The sequence below is a fragment of the Stegodyphus dumicola genome, chromosome 8 (genome assembly GCF_044657685.1).
Source record: "Stegodyphus dumicola isolate Sdum_Otavi_A_Nest chromosome 8, ASM4465768v1".
NCBI lineage: Eukaryota > Metazoa > Arthropoda > Arachnida > Araneae > Eresidae > Stegodyphus > Stegodyphus dumicola.
In genome coordinates, this window is record NC_140775.1 from 92131041 (window position 1) to 92150649 (window position 19609).

General features: G+C 33.0%; 1 protein-coding gene across 2 annotated transcripts in view; it reads right to left on the reverse strand.

Annotated features, from left to right (window-relative positions):
- Positions 1 to 18893, reverse strand: part of MAPk-Ak2 (MAP kinase-activated protein kinase 2) — an 85676-nt gene extending 66783 nt beyond the window's left edge. For both annotated transcript variants that reach the window (XM_085822125.1, XM_085822126.1), the window contains exon 1: positions 18473 to 18893. In XM_085822125.1, coding sequence (XP_085678251.1) covers positions 18473 to 18853 — 381 coding nt within the window. In that variant the 5' untranslated portion in view covers positions 18854 to 18893. The remainder of the gene's footprint in view (positions 1 to 18472) is intronic.
- Between the last annotated feature and the right edge of the window lie 716 nt (positions 18894 to 19609).

Sequence of the window (19609 nt, forward strand, 5' to 3'; positions counted from 1 at the left end):
GAGGAAATCTGGGATAAGTGTTTCAACCAAAATGATAATCAATGAGGCCAAAGGATTTGCAGAAAAACTGTTTTCGATGATGATGATAGTGAAAAGGATTTTTATGGTTTTGAAAGTGATTAAAGTCTAATTTCATGATAGGCAACGTTTTCCTTGAATCTGTGTTTTTTGTTGTTTCTGCTTTATTTTGTATTATGTTTGATTGCTTGCCATTCATTCATTTATTCATTATTGAAATTTACATATCATGTTCAAAATAGCTTGCCGATTGTTAATTTTCCTTAATAAAAATATGTTTGGTAATTGCATTCAATGATTGTTTATTTGGCTTTTACGAAACGTGAGAACTAAAAGAAACCATACTTTAAGTTATTGTGGTACCGCGCTTTTGAGCAGACTAATGAAACTTTTCCCCCTTGTGTGTGGCCTTCTAAACAAGGGTGTGTCTTATATGCCGTCAAATACGGTATATTACAAGATTTAATGATGAAATTTCCATTCAGAATAGAGAAAATAAATAATAAGCCATATTTATTATATTTACTTGGCACCTAAAAATAAATATAATTTATATTCTCACTCATTTTAATATTTAACTTAAGTCAAAATTCTGAACATTTTCTAAATTTTCATTGTGTAACAGTTTTCCCTTAACATATATTCCAAGCAAAGTAAAAATAAGTAAAAAAAAAAAAAAAAGGAACTTTTCAGAAATCAGAAGATGGGAAATTGCTTCACACAGTCATCCTTTAACAGTAAAAGCTTAACTAACCGGTATACTTGGAAATTGCCGAATATCTCAAAATTCCGGATAGTCAAGCATAACTGGTAAAATAGGAAGGAGGTAGTGTAGCCGTTCTTTAGATTTTTCGGCTAACTAATGCTTTAGACATTTCGATATGTACATCATATAAAAAATAGCCCAATGGAACTGAAAAATAATCTGCTTAGAAAGTACAGTAAAACTGTTTTATCTCAGTGAAATATTGCAAATGTTATTGTGCAATACGTGAGAGCCTTAATTCTTCCACAGCACGCGATATTCTTTGCTTTGGTTGGTAGACCGCAGAACTTTTAGTCCTATTCAATCCAGGTTGGAAAGTGACCAAAAAATAAAGTCCACTGCTTGTTTTGCTGCGAACTGTAACGGTTTCAATATTCGAGATTTTGCGGAGAAAGGGGAAAACCCCTAACTTCAGTACTGTATAATACATTGGCCAAAAAAAAAAAAAAAAAAAAAAAATTTGATTATTATTACTGTATTTATGCCATTCCAAATATTATCCCTTAGAAAACTAATCTGTGTTAAAACACACTTGGCCATTTTTGAAGTTTATCTATACTTCAGCAGTTACTGCAAATATATTATTATAAATATTCATACATATGCTCATAAATAAGCATACCAATCAATAATAAACACGAATATGAACTGACCACACGGAACGAGAATGTAAATTATTAAAATCTTGATAGAAATTCAAACATGTGTAATATTGGGCGGGAGCAAAAGGTATGTTAATGTGGAGAAAGGGGCGAAAAGCTATTTCTGGGAGTATGATTCACCATCTGATATTCCATATAAGGAAGAAAAGTTATTTAGGTACTTTTCCGTTTTGCCAGCGCAGACGATAAAGTCGCCAATAATGGTACAACTGATGCCAATCAGAATATTCTCACGGGTAACCTTTTACGCATCATTTCCAAAACAAAACACAGCCATTTCCTATCCAATCGATTGTTTCTTTCAATACTGGCATACAATTACATAGATTTTTTATCAGGTAGTTCAATTTTATGCTCTAAGGCCCTTCGCGAAAATTAAGTCAATTAGGATGCAATCACACCGCTCACCTGAAGTCGAAAATATAGAAAAGGCAAAGTCAAGGGTTAAATTTATCAATTCTAATGAGAATGCATTAACGAAGTAAAGCACTACAGTTTTACACATTTTCTGAGTAAGCTATTCATACGAATTGAAATAATTCTTGGATTCCAAATTAAGATTTAACTTAAAATTAATGTAGATAATTACTAAGAGAATTAGATTTTTTTATAGTGTAGTTTACGCGAGATGAGATCATTTAGGGTCACGTGATATGAACCGGCGAATCAAGATGCTGAACCATGAAAGCATAGTAAATTTTTAAATTAATGTCTTTTTACAAATTTATAGTCTTTATTTATTGGCTTTTTATAAAATTTTAAACGATATTAAAATGTTTATGCCTTCAAAATAAAAAATTCTTAGGACTAAAATTTTTCATGTGTATAATGTATGTTGTCACCAATAAAGTCTGTTTGGCGATATTTGCGCCAGCGAAACGGAAAAGTACCGGGGAAAAAAGAAAACTAACAACAAAAAAAAAAAAAAACCCCACTAAAAAACAAAAAAATTAAATGCTTTAGAGAAAAAGTTAGCACCTATAAGGGTTTTATATTTTATTTTCAAATATAAGGACTTCTAAACACTTGTAAGGACCGCTACGAACCCTGTTAAACTAAGCACACAGACACACCCTCTTCCTGTTCAAAAACATCTGACAAAACAGAGCCAATCCTTACTTGAAAAGTTCTACAGTTCAAGAAATTCTGAATGAAAATTGGTAGGTTGCCGTGCAAGTCACCATGAAGATCATGAAGTATACTGTATCTCCATGCCTTATCATAAGCTTTCTCTATATCAAAAAGAAAATTGAGACAAGGTGATTTCTTCTTACAAAAGCTTTATGAATAGATGACTCTAAAATGAGCATGTTATCTACGGTTGTTCTCCCCTTTCGAAAACCGCTTTGCGAAAAGTACACTCCTTCCACACTCTATTGTAAAGAGTGAGAAGGGCAGTCAGTGACTTATAGAACAGTTGCTTCAGCATTTTGTAATTTATGCCATCAACACATGGTGAAGACCTACGTGTCTGCAGCAAAGCTCTCCTTAATTCAAGGATAGTAAAGTCCCTATTATAAGGCTCAGATTTGGAAGAGTTGAAAGCGATGGGATTTCTTTCAGAGTGCTGTTTGATAGAGAGAAATGCGGGTGAATAGTTTCTGCTGCAAGAAACAGCAGCAAATGTCTCACCAATAGTATTCACAATTTCTTCTATGGAGTTAATATCTCGGCCATCGTATTCCAAAAAGGAAAGTGAGTAATCTTTATATATTCCGCATGCTTTTCTAACTCTTTCCCAAACACGCTTACTAGGCGTAGAGGATGTTATTGATAACACATATGAAAGTCAGGAATCCCTTTGGCTCTGCCTTCTTACTTTTCATGCATTTGCTTTGGCTCTTTTAAATGCCGTAAGGTTTTGCATAGTAGGGTATCTACGAAAAATTCCCCATGCTTTTTTCTGTTTTTTCAACTGCTTCATGACAGTCATGATTCCACCATGGTTTCATGGAGAGCGTAGCTGCCTGAATTATACCATTAGTAACCGATTCCACTGCATAATCGATCTACACATCTTTTAACATTTCCTCCGCGAGCTCTGCAACGGATGAGAAGATTTCCCAGTCAGCTTTATCCAGTATAAAGTGAGGGGAACTCAACATGGGGTTTGCTCCTCCTCATACAAAAGTTACAAAAATAGGATATCACTGTTATAAAGATCATTTCCCAACACTGAAAGTGCAAAATGGCAACAGAGATGGAAAACAGATTGCAAGATTGACAGTGTGAAATGTCCTCGTAGGTTCATGGAAGTATGTGTCCTGCCCATTATTCAGGAGAAAAAGGCAATGATCTTGGATCATCGGTTCAATTTGTCTTCCTTCAGAATTGGTGTCTTTACTTCCCCACAGCAGACTATGTCCGTTAAAATCCTCTGTTATGATAAAGGGCTCAGGCAGCTGCTGTATGAGGTCACTTAAATGCTGTTGATCAACGTGCTCATTTGCAGGCAAGTAAAGAGAAACTACTGAAACCACAATATGAAAATTTACCTGTATAGCACCAACTTGGAGGGATGTTGTCAAAGGAAGTGTATCTGATGGATAGTCAAGTGAGGTGAGGAGACCTACACCTCCACTGGCATGTTCACATGCAAGATTGTCTTTCTTGACAAACGAAAAACTCCGAAGTTTTGCTTCTTGTTCCAGTTTCAAGTTTGTTCCCTGTATCGCCAAGCACACAGGGTGATGAGCATTGACTACACTTTTGATGACAAGAAAATTTCGATGGAAGCCGCGACAGTTAAATGAGACCAGGGTGGCCATTATGATTTATGTTTGTTCTTTCTGTGCTGCTTTTTTGTGTTTCGTGGAAACTAGGTGGTTGGGAACATCTAGCCCCTTTCCTACTTTCATAATATCTGAAGCTAAAGATTCAGATACCATATCATCAAATGAACTATTGTTATTGCTTCTATTTTGGGGTACTATTTTTGGAGGCACATTTATGGGTTTGCTCTAGATTGCTATTTCTTGTTTTTGTACAACATGAGTCGGAGTTTCCTTTTTCTGGCTTACAATGTGCTGGGTTTTATTTGGTGGAGTCTGTGCATTTATCAAAGTTTGGGTGGCAATGGTACATGTTGCTTTAACAGTACTAGCATATAATATATTTAGTTGAAGATGGGTGCTTTGATCTAGCCTTCTGGCTTCTGTATAGGAGATGTTCCTACTGACTTTTGCCATCTGTACTTCCTTTTCTGTTTTCCATTTTGGACACGAACAAGAAAATGCTGGATGATCACCCTTGCAATTAACACACAATGCCGCAGCAGTGCAATTATCACTATTGTGACCAGCCCACTGTCTTAAAACAGCAGGCATTAAATATTCTATCTACATCATTTGGCTGATAGAGATATGAAAATTTATTCCTAAACCTGAAAAGGTAGGATAAGTTTGATGACTATCTATCAGTTAGAGGATATGTAGTAATAATTGTATATAATGTAAAAACATTGTTGTACCTGGTATTTTTTTTTTTTTTTCCTTTGCTGCTTTTACTAAACAAATGAGCCTATTTCAATATTCTAACACTGCTAAATAGCTCGTTAGCAGTGAAGATCACTTCTCTTCTCAATTCCTTTTTTTATTACGACAATTAGCCAGAAATTAATTAATTTCCTTTAACTAGTCAGTATCACATTAAATAAATCTAACAGACGCCTTTTGCCCTTACAAAAAGAGCTCCACAGCCACTTCTCTCCCACATTTCACAAATGGCTTCTCCAAGTTCCTGACTGTAATAATGCAGGTTCCCACTGCTTATCTCTACATCTTGATTCGCATAGCAAATTCCTTCTGAGTAAGAAGACAGACACGAACACATCTATACACTCAAACTCGCAAAGCATAATCAATTCATATTCTGGCCTTTTCTATTTATTCTGTACAATTTGCACATTTTCGTGTAACTTCTATTCTATAAATATTGTTCTAAATTCTATAAAATTCCATAGTTTCAATTTTTATTTTATTAATTTTTGCATAGTATGCATTGTTTATTATTATGTTAATATAGATTACTTTGCATTTTATTTCATGAATTTTGCAAAGATTACAATTCCTTTATTATGTTTATACAGATTATTTTGAATTAACATGCATCAAAGTGAGGGTATCGGGGTACACTTTACTCAAGTGGAATAAAATAAATTTATTACAACTACTTAAATTAAAAATACTTTTACTACTACTCAAATTGAGTAATAATCCCACAATATATAAAAAGTTATTATTTCTATGCATTCGGCAATAATCTCACAATCTATAAAAAAATAAGCTAAATGAAACTGCCACTTGCATACTGAATTCTAAAACGTCCTCCAATTTTATCTCACCTTAAATCTAACTAATTAGCTCAAACTACTAGTTACTGGCTCAAATTATAAATTTTTCATCATAATTCTTACTTGAGTAAAAGATGAAACACCATCACATTTATTAATTATTGTCGATTGGTGGGAAGTTGGTTTGTTCCCCTTGAAAAGTCACCCAATTTCTGATCAATGACAATAATTAATTGATTTATTGATTAACTTTTCATTATTAAAAGTTTCCATTTCAACTTTTTCATTTTCAAAAGTTTTCATTCAATTTTTTCAAGATGTGCATTGAAGTTCCTTTAAAAAAGCTTTTTCTAAATTCAATTTTCAATGCTTCATGCTACTTCATTCTACTAACCTTATCTCAGTAGATAATGTACTCAATAATTCATTAGTAAATAAATTATTATTTTATTACTTCGCAGCATTTGCAAAAGTATAAGGAAACCTATTTCGATTTATTAAGGTATTTAATCTAACTTTTTCATCAGTTTTAATCACATTATAGTAGAAAACACTTCAAATAATAATAAAGTTGTTACTGGCTTTGTCAATTTTCATAATGGTGAAAAGATTCTTCAATATTTTAACTTTCTTGTCTAAATCTTGTTTATTATGTGTGCTATTTATCAAAAAACATTCTCTCATTTTAAGAGATTATAAGAAATCTGTTGAAATTTTTTCCTTTCCACTGATTAGCTGTAAACCTGCATGCATTTCAACTTTTAAATCTTTTTTGATGATCGTAAAAAAATTACATTTTATATTTTCTGCAACCAAAATTATTGAAAAAAACTTAGTATGTGTTATTTGATATGCCTTTTGAAGTCGTAAAGCATTGCTTCTTTCCATTCTTGGTACGTCCAAGTAGTAGTAACTTGTTTTCGCACTAAATAAATTTAAGATCATACAACATTTGATATGCTAAATAGCAGCTATTAGTGCTATTTATCTCTTTCCTAATGTACCCACTTTATATATTATCTCCAACATTTTTGTAATTTTTTTTTTAATTTTTAAGTTTTAAAGTTCTTTTACAAAAACTTTACTGTGTTGAAGGTTAGCAGCCTCCTTACTTTTAAATCTTGCTCGTTTATCTCAAATTGAAATCACTAAATGTCATTCCACTAGATGACAAACTTGAAAATTTAACGCCATGCCTGCTACAGGCAATCCCAAAAAACAATTTCTATGAAAAACATTTAACCGTATTTACATGATTACCTGCGGCACCTGACATATGAAATATATCGGACAGACCAAAAAAAAAATCTTAACTTTCGAATCAATAACCATAGAGCTCAAATTAAAAAATTCAACACACAAAAAAATAGCATTAAAATAAGTACACCATCACAACTCAATACAGCAGAATTATTAGAGCACTTTAAACACTATGACTTCAACTCTATTCAACTTCAGATATTAGATATAATACCCAATCACAAAACACGAATTTTTCAGGAATCTCTCTATATACTAAAACAACGTTCACTTTATCCATATGGACTTAACACTTATATGCATAGTCATAGCGATACTTCTAAAAAATCTATTTTCAGCCAATTTAAGCTTTACAGCAACAAAACACAGAGAGGAAAAAGAGGAAGCAAAATAAAAAATAATGCGAGATTTTTATCCACTTTGGATACACTTGCATTGAAAAAACAATTGAAATGTTTTTTTGACTCAGACAACTTCCCCAAGAAACTTCTCAACTGGTTACACTCCTGTACTAATAAATTCCTTATCAAACTAAAAAAATTCATTCAAGAAAGCTACGACGACATACAAATCATTAAAGACATGATTCTCGATTTTAGTCTTTTCAGACTTTCTAATAGTCTCACTCAACGCAAAATTTATTTTAAAGTCAATTTTCTGCATCTGCAGTTTGACAATATTCATTTCTCAAGAATCATCAGAGATTGTAAAGATTACTTCCCAGCTGATGACACAATACCAACGTTTGCATTTAAATATCAAAGGACCTTAAGCAACTTGCTCACTAACCACCATGAAATAGATGAAACAGCAGAATGACATTGTAAGATACCAGTTTACAGCATTTACATAGATTCTCATCACCAGCACATAATTACTGGCAACCTGAATATCATACAAAACCATCAACTAAAAACACTAATGAGTTATGGTACAAAATTAAGACCAGTCAGAAACATAACTAAAAATTACTGTTACAAGTGAGATGACGATGGACTGTGTGTTTATCACATTTCTTTATTGATTGCAAAGTCCGGAAGCCATACACTTTTAGTGAAGAATTTATTTTACCAGCTCTAAGTGAGGTAACCCTGTTGCACAAACCAGCTTTCGACATTATAAAAAGAATTCGTTAGAGTTGACTTTAGGGTACCCCTTGTATTATAGCGAAGTTGTTGTTTCATTTATCGCCAAGTTGTATGATTTATGGTTACCTGAGTAGTTGAATGTTATGGAAACTCTATTATGGCATAATTTTTTGCATTATTCTGGGAAATTTTTATCATGGGATGTTTTCTAAGGGCTTTTGTGGTGTATGTTGCTTAGGAGGTACATTGCTTGTTTCATTGTTTAGACAGTAGAATGGCTGAATGTAGTAAGATTAATTTGAAGTTTCTGTACGATTTGGAATGAAAGGAAAAATTGCATTAATTGACTGGTGTGTAAATGAAGGTTTACTTAGTAGCCATTTTTTGGACAGTCCGGAACTACGTAGTATATTTTTGTGAATTTATGTGGTGACGCCGATATACAGATTCTAATTCAGATAATTTTAGGAAGTTTTTGGATACTGTTAAAGGAATTTTATGTGCCACAAACTGAAGACGAACAAATTTCTAAATAAGATAAAGGGATATTTGCTTTGTGTGGTGCTTAAATGTATAAGAGGTTTTTCCTTTTTTATGTTGTTTCATTGTTTGATTTAAAATGTAGTTTACTGAGATTATATATTTTTTCGTTGGCTGCTCCTTTGACTTTTTAAGTGAATATAGTTTGATGTATGCCTGGACAAAGTCAAGGGAGTGCGCAAAGCCTATTTTGTGCAATTCTGATTTTTTTTTTTTAAGTGAAAATAGATCGATGTGTACATGGATAAAGTCAAGGGAGTGTGCAATGCCATTTTTGTGCAATTCTGGGATTTTTTTTTAAAGTGAAAATAGTTCGATGTGTACATGGATATTGAGTTTGTGCAATTCTTTTGTTATTTTGGCTTTGTGTAGCTACGGTTTAGCCAATTTGTGCAATTATCTGATGTTTTTTGAAGTGAAATTGGTTATGTGTACATGGATAAAGTCAAGGGATTGCGCAATGCCATTTTTGTGCTATTCTGGGATTTTTAAGTGAAAGTAGGTCGATATGTACATGGATACTGAGTTTGTGCAATTCGTAGTCCTGTTATTTTGGCTTTGTGTGCGCCGCTACGTAAGCCAAAAAAACAAGTTGAAGAATTGCACAAACTCGGTATCCATGTGCCCCCAAAAATCGCCAAGTTTTGCTAAGGGGTACCCTTAAATATACTTTTACCAAAGAATTCCAGTGAGTGATGATACAGTACAAAGAGGAATTGATGAAATGGCTGAGTGCATAGGAAATTCTTTATACGAGTACTGAAAAACATCTGAATTTTCTATACAGCTTGATGAGTTTACTTTACCAGGAAACGAAGCTTTTCTTCTAGCTTATGTAAGATTCGTAAAAGAAGAAAAATTTTGCCAAGAATTGCTTTTTGCTAAATGTTTGGAAACCAATATGAAAGGTGAAGCGTTATTTACTGAATTAAAAAGATTTTTCAATGTAAAAGCTATACCCTTGATTAATAACATTTGTTGTTACTGATAGTCCTCCGGAAATGGTAGGAAGATGCCGAGGCTTTCTGGCATACTCAAAACAAGCTCTACCGAATGTATTTTCAGCACATTGCGTCATTCATCGACATCATTTAGTCACGAAAAATGTTAGCGAACATTGGCATGGATCACTAGATTATGTCATTAGAGTAGTTAATAAAATCAAAAGGAATGACTTCAATGAGATATTATTTGCTCAACTTTGGAAAACGACAAAGACTATAATCATTCACTACTTCACAAAGAAATACATTGATTATCTAAAAGTACATGTTTAAATCAATTTTATGTGCTCTTTGATTCAGTATTGGAATTCCTGGTAAGCAAAGATAATGATTTATGACATAATTGAATTAACTTTAAAAATGACATAGCCTTTATGACTGATTTATTTGCTAAATTCAAAGAAACTAATTTGAAACTAGATTACCAATTATATTTAATCAAAACTAATCTGCGTTTGTTGCAAAATTTTTTCTGTACAAAAAAAAACTTGGGGAAATATGAGAATATTCTGCTTCCAAATCTTTCAAAATTGCAAAATAGAGATGAAGATTTGCTTGCTTACTGTCAAAACCTAACGGCTCTTCATACAGACCTGAACCAAAGATTTGAAGTCTTTACTTCGATATTCCCGACTGGGTGTTGAACCCTTTCGCATCTGGACAAAATTATATCCCAAAACAAACTATAAACTCAGTTCATTCAAATCATTAATTTTCTTTTAATTTTATTTTAAACAAAAATTATAATTATAAATACTTCTTTAACATTTATACACACACACACACATATATATATATATACATACAGTCAAAAGTCGTTAATCCGGACTCGTCAGGACTTCGGCGATTCCGGATAATCGATTTTTCCGGATTATAGACCATCAGTTTAAATCTCGTAAGATGGCATGCAGAAATTCCAAAATTAAAAAAATGAAACCGTAATTTATGAAATAAAGAACAATTATGATCTAAAGGGTATCAAAATTTACAAAAAAAAAAGCTTAATATTTACTTGTTTACTTTATTAAACATTTCTTTCAATGTAAGTTGTTTAAGTTGCTTCGTTTTATGTGATAATACTTTCTCTTTAATTCTATAAACAGACATAATTTCTTCTTCAGTTACAAAGTTCCGCTGTTCAAGTCCCGTAATTGCTGTGCCGAGAATACAGACTAACTTGTCAATCGAAATTTTTTCGTTTTCGCTAACCTCTCTGTCACCTTCTTCATGTCTTTATCCAATTTTTGCAGCAATTCCACTTTTTGTTTGATGGACATCGAAACATACTTTCGTTTTGTAGATCCTTTTGGAGCTCCAGCATCGGAAATTCTATTTGACATAATCAAAAGTTCAAGTTTACTTTTATAAAATTGCTCTTACAGTCGGCAAAAAATAATAAGCCGCATCCAATTTGAAGATTAAGAAACAATGCAATCATCAACATTAACTGAAATAGATAATTAGATAATTTTAGCTTATACCGTTCGTTATACATTAAACGCGCACGCGAAAACGCATTCTGCACTTGCGCACACGCATATGCGCAGTCGTAAAGGTCTTATGCGCACGCGTAAACACCTATGCGCATGTGTCAACGCGGCGCATGCGCAGAAAGTTTTTATCTTTGAGGTCCGGATTATAGATCATTCCGGATTATGGGTGTCCGAATTAACAACGTTTGACTGTACTATGCATTTATGCAGCTTTTTCACTTGGGGGTCTGTGGGCAAGTTTCGACTATAAAAAAGGGATTCCTTGGGTCAAAAATGATCGAGAACCGTTACTGTAAGGAAAAAAACATGTTTATTTCCAGCATGCGAGAGTGTCTATCAGAAATTATAAAGATATGCAGCTTTAAAATATTTTATGATATTGCTGTTGAATTGAAATTTATTTGGTTTAATTCCGAAGAACATGATATTTAATAAATAAATGCAACACACAAAATGTTAAAAAATGTCCCTTTGGGCGTCGGATTTTTAATTTTATAATTTCTTTTTAAAGCCCAAATGGGCGCCCAGAAGGACTATTAGTTTCGAAATGGCATTTTGTGTGGATTAACTTTAAATGGCCAAATCACTTTTCAAACTGTTGCCACCAAATATTATCACACTGAATTATATTTAAAGAAACTAAATAATTAGAATCTACATGAACTAAAATGTTTATACTGAAGTAATAATTTTCAAACTCATTAAAATATAAGATATTATATTATATTTTGACTTCTGCTAATAATTTTGTAATATATTTATTTGAAAAATAATTTTTACACAGCAATAAATATTTCCAATCAGTTTCCAGTCAATTATTTACCAATACATATGCATATTTCACACTCAGGTGTTATGCCCATACTGAAAGACTAGAAATTGAGAAATGAGAATAATGCTTTACAAAATCTAATAATGGATATGAGTTTTGGTTTGTAGATATGCATATTCAAATATGATGGTATATAATAATTAATTTTTATCAATAATTTAATTATTACGAGTTGAAATATTACTAATTTAAATAAAGATTTAAAGTTCATTTGAATTTTATTTTGTTAATTATTCTCTATTAGAAAAATCCGGAGAACTGCTTGTATATGGTTATTTAATTTTAACAAAGTATGTTAGGTTATCGGCCAAAAAAGGTATACCTTCATAGAAAACACTCTCAAGAAAAATTACTTTAACATACATTTTGTGATCCACCAAAATAACCAAGATCAAATCCATTTTACAACTGTGGTGTGAAACATAAATGAAACCAAATGTTCAGGATAATCCATTTGGGTGTTTTGCACATTATCTAATTATGAAATTTTTTGAGAGCCTGAACTAATTTTTTAAATAAAACAAATTGATAATTCAGAAGTCAAACAACAAAAATCAGCGTTATATTTACAAAATTTTCACAGGACTAGTTTCGATGGTTTTACCGAACCACCATCCTCAGCTGCAAAACCGCAAATGAACAAGATAGGAAATAATGATTAGATAAGATAAGAAAGCCTGGACAAGAATAAGCAAGTGGCGCCATCTGTTGGTGAAACCAGAACTAAAAGATAATTTCGTTAAAGGCCGAAGGCAAAGTTGTTAATTTAGTTAAATTAGGATCGTTAACTAGAACAGAAAGATTTTTATGAATGTGAAATGCCTCTAGAAAAATCCAGTTCTCCAATGGATGATGCTTTTTGAATAATTTTGGCAGCAGAAAAATTGAAAGTGTGATTTTCGGACCAACAATGTTGAGCAACAGAAGACTTCTGTGTTTCCTTTTTTCTAACATATGCCTCATGTTCCTTGACGTGAAATTTTAAGGCTCTCTTAGTTTGGCCAATGTAAATTAAATCACACTAGCAAGGAATCCTATAAATACCCCAGGAATTCATATCCGGAATGGGGTCCTTGAGTATGGAACTCGGAATTTTATTGATGGGAGAATAAACAACCTGAAAGTTAAATTTCTGCAAAATATGTGCAACTTTATAGCTAATTGATGGAAAGAAGGACATGACAACAGAATTTTTATAATCTCCTAAAACAAGAGTGTGCCTTTTAGTGTGTTGAGATGAGAATTTTTTAACTGTTTGATTAATTATGTTGGGTGAAAAGCCCCTGTCAATAGCTATTGCTTTTAAATAATTTAGTTCTTCATCAAGGGCTAGTTTGGAGGAGCAAACTTGAAGAGGACGGAAAAAACTGGAATAAAATAAAGCTAACTTTTGTTTAGTCGGATGACATGATTTAAAGTGTGGTGGAAGGCAAACCGATGAAGGTTTACGGTAAACCGTAGTACTGAAGTTGGATGTGTTACGTGTGACCAGAATGTCGAGAAACGGAAGAGAATTGCAAGTCTCAAGTTCAAAAGTGAACTGAATAGCAGGATCAATAGAATTCATTGTTGAAAGAACTTTATTTAAATCATTTAAATAAACTCTATTTAAATTTGATTTAAATAAAATATGAATTCCTGGGGTATTTATAGGATTCCTTGCCAGTGTGGTTTCATTTACATTGGCCAAACTAAGAGAGCCTTAAAATTTCGCGATGAGGCATATGTTAGAAAAAATGGAAACACAGAAGTCTTCTGTTGCTCAACATTGTTGGTCCGAAAATCACACTTTCAATTCCTCTGCTGCCAAAATTATTCAAAAAACATCTTCCATTGGAGAACTGGATTTTCTAGAGGCATTTCACATTTATAAAAATCTTTTTGTTCTAGTTAATGATCCTAATTCCAATCCAAATTTGCCTTCGGCCTTTAAAGAAATTATGTTTTAGTTTTAGTTTCACCAACAGATGGCGCCACTTGCTTATTCTTGTCCAGGCTTTCTTATCTTATCTAATCATTATTTCCCGTCTTGTTTTGCTGTTTGACTTCTGAATTATTATTTGTTCGGCGTGTTATTGTGTCTTAATTAAAACAAATTGATTAAGGATTTTTCAAAGCATAATGAAGTGTTTCAAAGTGATAGCACTGTCCTTACATTTTTTCATATTCCTCACATCACAAATGCACTGTGTTCTGCCAAAGTTTAATTTTTAAAATCTTTTTTGATATCCTATGGATTTAACAATTGGGGAATTGCCCATGACGAAAAGTTGGCAATAGGATTTTGGGTAAAAAACAGAATCACCCACTGCTTGACGCGTTTTTAAGAATTGCACATACTCGGTATCCATGTGCACATTGACCTATTTTCACTCTAAAAAAAGTCCTAGAATTGCACAAAAATGGCACTGCACACACTCTTGACTTTAACTATGTACACATCGACCTACTTTCACTTAAAAAGTAAAAGAAAATTGACAAAAATCCAATTGTTTTTAACCCTTGTAAAAAGTGGCAAACAAATAAGTGAGTGATTCTGCACTTTACCGAGAATATTTTCAAAGAAAACTCATCATTCATTATAGAAAATTATGTTTGAACAGCCAACGAGATGAAATTATGCTTTAGCGATAAGTCGGTAGCGAAATAGCGATGCAGGCATCCATTCAGTTATGTTTAGCAATTTTTATATAAATTATAATAATGATCTGAAATAGTTACTTACTCTTATGCTTCCATTCAGTCATGTTTAGCCTTTTTCATATATATTATAGTAATAAAAAAGTATTATATGAATTTAACCTTTCATCTAAATTAAAACATCAATCTTAAATAGCTATTATACTTCCTTTCTTGCCGCAATTATTTTTGGCAGCATTGGCATCAACAATAGTTTGGCAATTTTTTAAAGCCCTTGAAACCGAATAGTACCAATAATAGTTAGTTCCATGAAAATGCTAAGCAGAGTTCTAATGTTCTGGCATTGAAACAATACTGATACGAAATGTACAGGCGCGGTAAGATAGCTTCCTCGCAAAGCAGTTTTAGGGTTGCCATTGAATGGCAAGGGGAGGTAGGGTTCCCACATTTGGCGAGAAGTCAGCCATTTGGCAATAAAATCAGCGATATACCATGGACGGGTGGAGAACCTTCTAGAACGAATTCTTACCGGTTTAGCCTAGAATGTTCTCGAACACAAGCCAAAAGCTATATAAACCCTGCTGGTCCACAGACAGGGAGAGTGTGCCTCGTCGAGAGGGCGCGTGTGTGCGTGCCTCGTCTAGCGAGCTGATAGTCTGTCATTGAGAGAGTGTCTCGAAGTCTAGCGCCGAGTTGGTCATCGAGTTTTGTCTTAGACTGTGCTGAGTCGAGAATGTGTATTCTTTTTAAAGCCTCTAATGTCTCTTGTGTATCGCCGAGTGCATCGCATGGAGAGTCTCGAGAGTATGTGGAGTTCCGAGAATGACCAAGCAGAGTTGGGAGCTGTACTCAGGTGCTTTGCAAGTGAAGCTGTCTCCACCGTTATTGCCTGACAGTGTGAAGGCTGTGTCGCTGAACGTGTCAGCGTGTTTATAACAGTTCAACGACTGTAAAAGTGATTTTGGAGCTATCTGATTAATATTGGTAACTAAAGTGTGTTTCGATACTTCATCAAGTATAATCATTGTTCACTCCAAATCCATACGAATGTGAAGGAAAAGAAAATAAGGTTGATCTTTACAATATGGTAACTGGTAGTTTGGCAACATTTTGGAGGCGATAAAGGTTACTACCTGGGACTTTGGTAATAATGTGAGCAGTACTCAGTTCCGATTACGCATTATTTTGCGTGAGGGAAATGAGAGATCATGGGATATGTCATGTGATATTAATGGACGAATTACGGTTCTTTAATCGGAAAAGGGGGGAAATCGGGAAAAAATGTGGAAATTTTGTATTTAGCTTTATTCTGTGTTGTGTGAAACAGTGTTGTTTAATTTTTGGATCCCATGGCCCTAACTAAAGTGAATTCGAAATGGTTATTAAGGCATTGTGATAAAGAGAAGTTTGCTTTTTATTTAGTGGAGGAAGTATGGAGGAAAAATTCGCAGAAAAAATCTTTCAATAATTTTATTGAATGAATTAGAAAAGTGTATCCGCCACGTAATCAAGATTCTGAAGAAGATTAGGTAAGTTAGTATTTTTAATTATTTGAGGATATTATTTTTATGCATTGTTCTAAATGTAAGGTGGAAAGGAATTTGGTATTATTGGGAAAATTGTTATTAGCAATGATTTAGTTTAAAGTAATTAGGATTGTAACGTAATTTTTATTAATTTAATGTATGTGCTCATTTATATTTTAAGTAGTGTTTTTGAATTTAATTATATTTTAATGAAATGATAGTTATTTTGTGAATTTTATGTTTGTAGGAATTTGGTATACGTTTTAGTTAAAGTAAACGTGCATGGAAATAATTTAAATATTTGATACTAAGTATTTGTAATGCTTGCAGTATGAATTCGTTGGTGACGTGTATAATGTAATAGATGATTTAGAGGTAAAAGTTTTTGGATATTTTATTTATTTTATATGTGGAAATGTTCATATTTGTAAAGGGTAAATACTTTTTCGCGATCAGGTAATTTCATATATGTTCTTTTTACCGGGTTTAAAGATTGAGAAAATTGTCATGTATTTTCGTGAAATTTTTCTAATTTATGAGAAAAAAACAGTGTACATGGATATAGTGAAGAGTGTGCGCAATGCCATTTTTGTGCAATTCTGGGATGTTTTTTTAAGTAAAAATAAGTCGGCGTGTACATGGTTTATGTGTATGTGTTATTTTGAAAAAAGCGTAAAGAGTATGGCATTGTGCACTTTTTCCCAATTTTGCAGTGAATATTTGTCATGATTAAGCAGTTTTGTTTGATAAAATTTCTAGCATAAGTGTAATTCGGCTAGTAGATTGTTGGAAGAAGTGTTCAGTAGATAAAAAGAAAAGAAACATGTCTTTACTGGCGGCGGGGGGAAAAAAATAGAGGGTTGCTGTAGGAGAGTTGGTTGCCAAATTTTCGCCAAAAAATCGCCAAGTTACCATAAAGTAAAGATCAACCGAAAATAACGTAAGTGGTGTCGGAAGAAAAGGAAAAATGCAACAAGTAGTGTCAGAATTAAGAAAGAACACAACAATATGTACTTGAAGTCTGAAATGCTTTAAAGGCAGCTTGGCCAGCTTCCATCTTTTCTTGGAACGCAGCAAAAGCACTGATGAGCTGCCTCAATTGCTCCTCCATCGCTCTTGTTAGTGGCATTCAAATCCCACTCCTGACACCAAAAATTGTTGCATGCGTATGCTTAAATTTCCTAAAATATTCGTGCAGTATTACAATATCTCACAGTAGTTATCTTTTAACTACTCAAACGTTCAAGAGAACTTAATTCAAAACAGCTAGAGAAAGCTAGTCTGCTAATTCGCTACAGTCAACAAGAGCAGTTTTCTAAACAACAACAAACTAAGTTACTCCAACGAACTGAGAGGTTTTCCTCCTTTTATAAGATTTTAAAATCGCGTGCGAGAATTTTCCAGTACTTTCTCGAAATCAAAAAGAGATATTTATTAAATGTTTAATGCACGCGCTCTTGTATTTTCAATTTTACGGTTTAGCTTTTTTTTAATATTCATCACGCGCTGCACTGTGCGGGAAATAAAACCATTTAATTTATAATTGAACTAACATTAGCTGTTTAAATACCAAATTCATAACAATATGATAAATCAGAAAAGTAGATTTATTTGGCAGCTCATAAAGTAACAAGAATTAAAATTTAATCCAGTACTTCATGCACAACATTGTAAATAATATTTCTAAATATTTTTTCATACCAAACACAATACTTTTATTATTTTATTACTGATCTGTCCCGTAATTTCCTAAACCAAATGTTTTTAACATAATGAGAAAGCAAATTATTACAGATAAATAAAGCAAACACAGAACTAATGGTTGAAAAATGCTAAAACTATAATAGAAAAAGTAAATTTCTCAACGAATATAGGATTCCTTAACAATATTGCAAAAGAATAATTAAATTACATAAGTGTTCATTAATACATTTTATGTCGAGTCTATGAATAAGTATTCATCTTTACTTTTAAGCATGCTGTTCTCCATTAATACTGCATTTTAATATTAAGCTTTTTAAATTATTTTAGTTTTCAAACCATATTGCAAACAATGGATAGCCCATTGAGTCAAAATATGTATTCAATCTCTCGTTATCACAAGTCTTAAACATGTTTTTTAAATAAGCGGCAAAAGACTTGAAAATTATGCTTGATAATGAACCATGAGCAATCCTAAAGAAAGAACCAGCAAGAATATTTTATGAAACTATATTTTAAAGGCGTTTTTTTTTTTTTTTACTACATTCCACCTGTACAAAAATGGAAAGACGAAAAAAAAAAACTTGTTAAGAGATAATCGCAATGAATATGCCACAAATCAACACAACAGTAAGATAAATTAATAATTACTTTCAGAGCATATTTCATTCCAGTTTGCTTGTCATAACACTCCACAACTTTTCCGTTTATACCTAGTCCAAGTACTGTATCTGTTATGTTATAATCCTGTAAAATTGGGATCTGTTTCGGGCAAAGAGGCGATCTTGCATTTCCCAGCTTCTCTAATCCACTCATTGCAACTGAAGGAGATTTCACAACTTTCGGTCGGATAGATTTCAAAAACGACACAAATCCATAAAAGAAAGCAAAAATAGAAGCAACACTATGATCATCGGCATGAAACGGATATAAATTTATACGATGATGTTGCACATAAGACAGAAGTGGGACCCATGCATTTGATTTCGATCTTCTCAGCTTTCTTACACCCACTTTGTACACTTCGTCCATAAAAATTACACCATCAACCTACAATTTTAGCGGAAGAATTGATGCCACCCCCACTAACAAAGAAATCAAATGTCCATTTCTTTTATGTGTTGCCAATTGCAAACTGTTATTAATGAGAGATGATGTCATTGCTACCAAAGAGTTTAGAGAACTATAATACAAATATCTCAGTACAAATATACTCATAAATATATTTAGTTAGAGACTTAAAACTAATTAAGCCATATACGTTTAGGAAATCTGACATAACACTGCTGCTGTATAAGCAAGTTGCGAAGCTGTTTTACTTCTTTTGTACATCGGTATTACCTCACCTTGGAAAACCGCTCGACACAAATCAGCAAACAATTTTTGGGTGTTGATATCAGCAATTAATTTCATGTACTTTGTAATGTCAATGTCGATAATAATCCTAGTGTGCAAGGTAATGCGCCGCTTCGCGCCAAAACTCTAGTTCCTAAGATTAAGTATGGCGATGCTTGCTGTAAAATTAACGACTTATTTCGATAAGGTTCGGAGAACAGCCTTGGTTTCGCCAACTTGGCTCCTTTAAGGATATGGGCGACATTTCATTATGCCAACGGAAGTAAATATTGGTCAGTGCTAAATCCCCAAACGCGCAGGGAGGTCACGCGACATCCAAACTACGTGTAAGATGATGTCACATCAAAGATATGCCCCTTATGCTCACTAAATTTCTGCGCATAAATTGAAACATGCTTTTTCAATATGAATTTCAGAAACAGAGATAATTTT